We start from the raw sequence: 3,274 nt of genomic DNA, 5'->3' as shown, positions 1-3,274 counted from the left end.
TATGTTGAACTTAGGAGCAGTATTATTCAAGATCTCCACATTATCACCACTAGTTTTATCATTGGGAGGCAGAGTATCACCTTCCTTCACCGTCTTCCCATCTTCTTCAACATCATCTATCATTTTATTGGGGTCCAGAGGATTGGGTTGGACATTTAGAGAATCATTCCCTTTCTCTGGGCTGATATCAGTGATGACAGGGCTCCACTTATTTTTCTTCTTAGGCGGTGGGGTAGCATAATCACTATCAGTCTCCATCCCCTCATTATTGAAACTTAATTATTGCTTGAGAAAATTTTAAATTAATAATTTGATTCTTTATAAAATGCAATAAAAGAAAAATAATATGTATTTGAACTCATAGTATATATCGAAGTCTATAATTACATGTATTTTTAAATTTCAAATAAGGTGTCTTCTTGAATAAAAAGTTAAAAATATATTTAAGAATGAAAATTTACAATCGTTTGCAACATAAAAATCATATCTATCAGTAAATCCAGAAGAAAATATATTTTAATGGTAGTTTCTATAAAATGTATGGAATATAAATGAGCAGAGGTGCAGATATGGCCTACGTTCAGGTTTTGCATGATGGGAAATATTTTTATCCAAGCTTTAGTTTTGAGATTCATTATCCATAGAAGCGTTACAATAAAGGAAAAATCTGATGATTATGCTTTATCGATGTTAATGAATTCTTTGCTATTTTGGCTAAACTGGCATCTTCAGTAGAAAGACGCCTTTGGCAGGATAACCAATCTCCATTACACCAACCAACGTATCACTCCCAACGAGATACCATGCAAGGAGAAGCACGAATGTGCCAGGTTAAATCACCTTACTTCTATTTCTCCTTCATATGCATATATACTTACGCATTAATTACGTTTATTGGTTGTAGGAGCTTGAAGATTTTCTCGACAATGTTATTAATTTGATTTTATTCGGGCGCAGGTACCAGAGTGTAGAAGACTTCCAGTAGCTGTTCAACAAAATGTTAGCTGTAACTATCGCAAAGATGGCCTTTTTAATCGCTTGAAAAGAAGCATAGATGCACTGGATGACGATGAAAAACAGTGCTTTTCGGACCTGGCTGCATTCCCACAAAGAAAATACATTCGTGCAAGTTCATTGTTAGACATTTGGGTTCATGTTCGTAGAATGAACCGGGAAAAAGCTGTTGTGCTTTTATTGAAGTTTGCAGCCCGCCATTTATTGCATTTGACGAGGAATATCTGGTAAGAAGCATTGCTACTTATGACAAACTATTTTCTATCTTCGTTACGTCTCTTGTGCTTGATGGAAGGGTTTCTGAATGGGCTTCGGAATGATAAGCCTCACCATATAGAAGCTCGAAGCTTCTTGAATGGTATGGCTATAAATCTATTTTAAGGCTCGGGAGTTTATTATAACTGGTTTACACAGAAAGTCAGAGTCCTCTCTGAGTTAGAACAGGTCTTCATTAGGATTATCCTTTTAACTTTCACCTGATTTGTTATATTTCTTAATAACATGTTTTTCTTAACGTGTATTGCCAGGTTACCATCCATCAGAGATGACTGCCTGAATAGTTTTACCTTTTCCCAAGATGATGTACAGAGAAATTTGGCCCTGTCTTTGGTAGAGCTCTACAATAGAATTCATTTTAGGAGGATGTATGTGTTTGAAGAGCAAACTGACTTATATACAATGCGGCAAACAGATGGATACCAGTCATCAGAAGCTCAGATTGTTTCTGTTCACACGGGTAATTGCTACAGATAGACTTTTAGATTGTAATTCACGCATACCCATGATTTTTCTGGCAGCTCCAAAATATTGAATATATGATATTTATCACTTCATCTACTATGAAAGTTTTAATCAAATATTTAAACAAGAATAATAATAGCATAGCATTGACTTCAATGTTTGTTGGGAGAATACAGGGGCAATGACTGATACTCAATTGCCACAAATGGACTTCCCTGAGGCGGAAGCGTTGGTTTTATATTTCAGAAAACGGGAATATTGCATTCCACGATTTTTGTTCGAAATGGAAAAACTCAAGATTCTCATAATACACAATGACAGTGGCAAACGAGTCAAGCTCAATGGACTGGATAATTTTCAACTACCTTCTCATCTTCAAAGTCTGCATCTTGAAATGGTGAAAGTTTCTTCTTTACTTGAGCATTGCAAAGTCTTGGGGAGTTTGGAGAAAATACGCTTTAGTGGATGTGAAGGTCTTGGTAGGGATACAATGTTCGATTTCCCTGGGCTTTTGGAATGTTATTTTGAGTCCTGCAGAGATCTGGAGGAGTTGCCAGCAGGAATCTGTTCTTCAATATCCCTAAAAGTATTGTCAATTGCAGATTGCGGATGCCTTAGAAAATTACCTGAGGATCTGGACAAGCTAGGATCACTTAAGGAGATGAGATTGTGTGGATATTCAAGCTTGGACGCATTGCCGCCTTCCATCTGCAAATTTACAAAACTAGAAATCCTTGACGTTTCAGGGTTCTTTGTGTTGCACGAAGAGGGACAGTCTGTATTGAAGGAAACCCTTCAAAAATTAGCCAAAATCCAATGCCTTAGATGCGTGATCTGTGATAAGCGCATTAAAGAGCTCTTCGAAAGCAACTTCAGGTCTGGGCTTCTTAAATTTGTAGTTGTGTAATAACGTTTCAGTTTGCACCAGGTGGATTAGGAAGGGACTTGATTGATAGAGTATGCTGTGTGTTGCGCTACTCTTACTTCTGTATGTTTTCTATGTTTTAAATAATTCGCCAGTAGTTTGATATAGACATGCATCAGATAATGAGTGTGAGCCTAAAACAATTTTGTCAAGACGAAAATTCACCCATTATTAGTTGCTTGTTATATGGGGTTGGAGGCGTTACGGGTGTCCTTGCCACTCTCTTGTTTGGAAGCGTTACGGGCGTTTGTCCTTGCCACTCTCTTGTTTGGAAGCGTTACGGGCGTTTGTCCTTGCCACTCTCTTGTTTGGAAGCAATAGGCTGATTGTTTATACATAGAGTATGTCTACTGTACAATGTAATGAGTAGTTTACACATGGATTACGTGTTATTCTTATTCCTAATTCAATTTATCTTTATGTAATCTTTTGAATAATAAATAATTGTTTTTCATTTTTTTCAAATATTTAGAAAAGAAATATAATATATTTAAGAATTAATATTTAATATTTAAAAAAAAAATAATACAAATTTTATTAATAATCAAACTATAAGAGAAATTTTCCTTGCTAGAAGCCTCGTTCGCAAGGGTA

The 3,274-nt window shown here is 36.0% G+C and overlaps 1 protein-coding gene across 1 annotated transcript; it reads left to right on the top strand.

Annotated features, from left to right (window-relative positions):
* Nucleotides 1-551: 551 nt before the first annotated feature.
* Nucleotides 552-2,662, top strand: LOC131857840 (probable disease resistance protein At4g33300). The gene is made up of 4 exons (XM_059210590.1): nucleotides 552-584; nucleotides 958-1,241; nucleotides 1,542-1,750; nucleotides 1,932-2,662. The coding sequence occupies exons 1-4, from the start codon at nucleotides 552-554 to the stop codon at nucleotides 2,660-2,662; spliced, it is 1,257 nt and encodes a 418-aa protein (XP_059066573.1).
* Nucleotides 2,663-3,274: the final 612 nt, after the last annotated feature.

The sequence above is a fragment of the Cryptomeria japonica genome, chromosome 8, assembly GCF_030272615.1.
Source record: "Cryptomeria japonica chromosome 8, Sugi_1.0, whole genome shotgun sequence".
Lineage (NCBI taxonomy): Eukaryota > Viridiplantae > Streptophyta > Pinopsida > Cupressales > Cupressaceae > Cryptomeria > Cryptomeria japonica.
The sequence above is the reverse complement of the archived record's forward strand: the minus strand, read 5'-3'. Positions and strand labels throughout refer to the sequence as shown.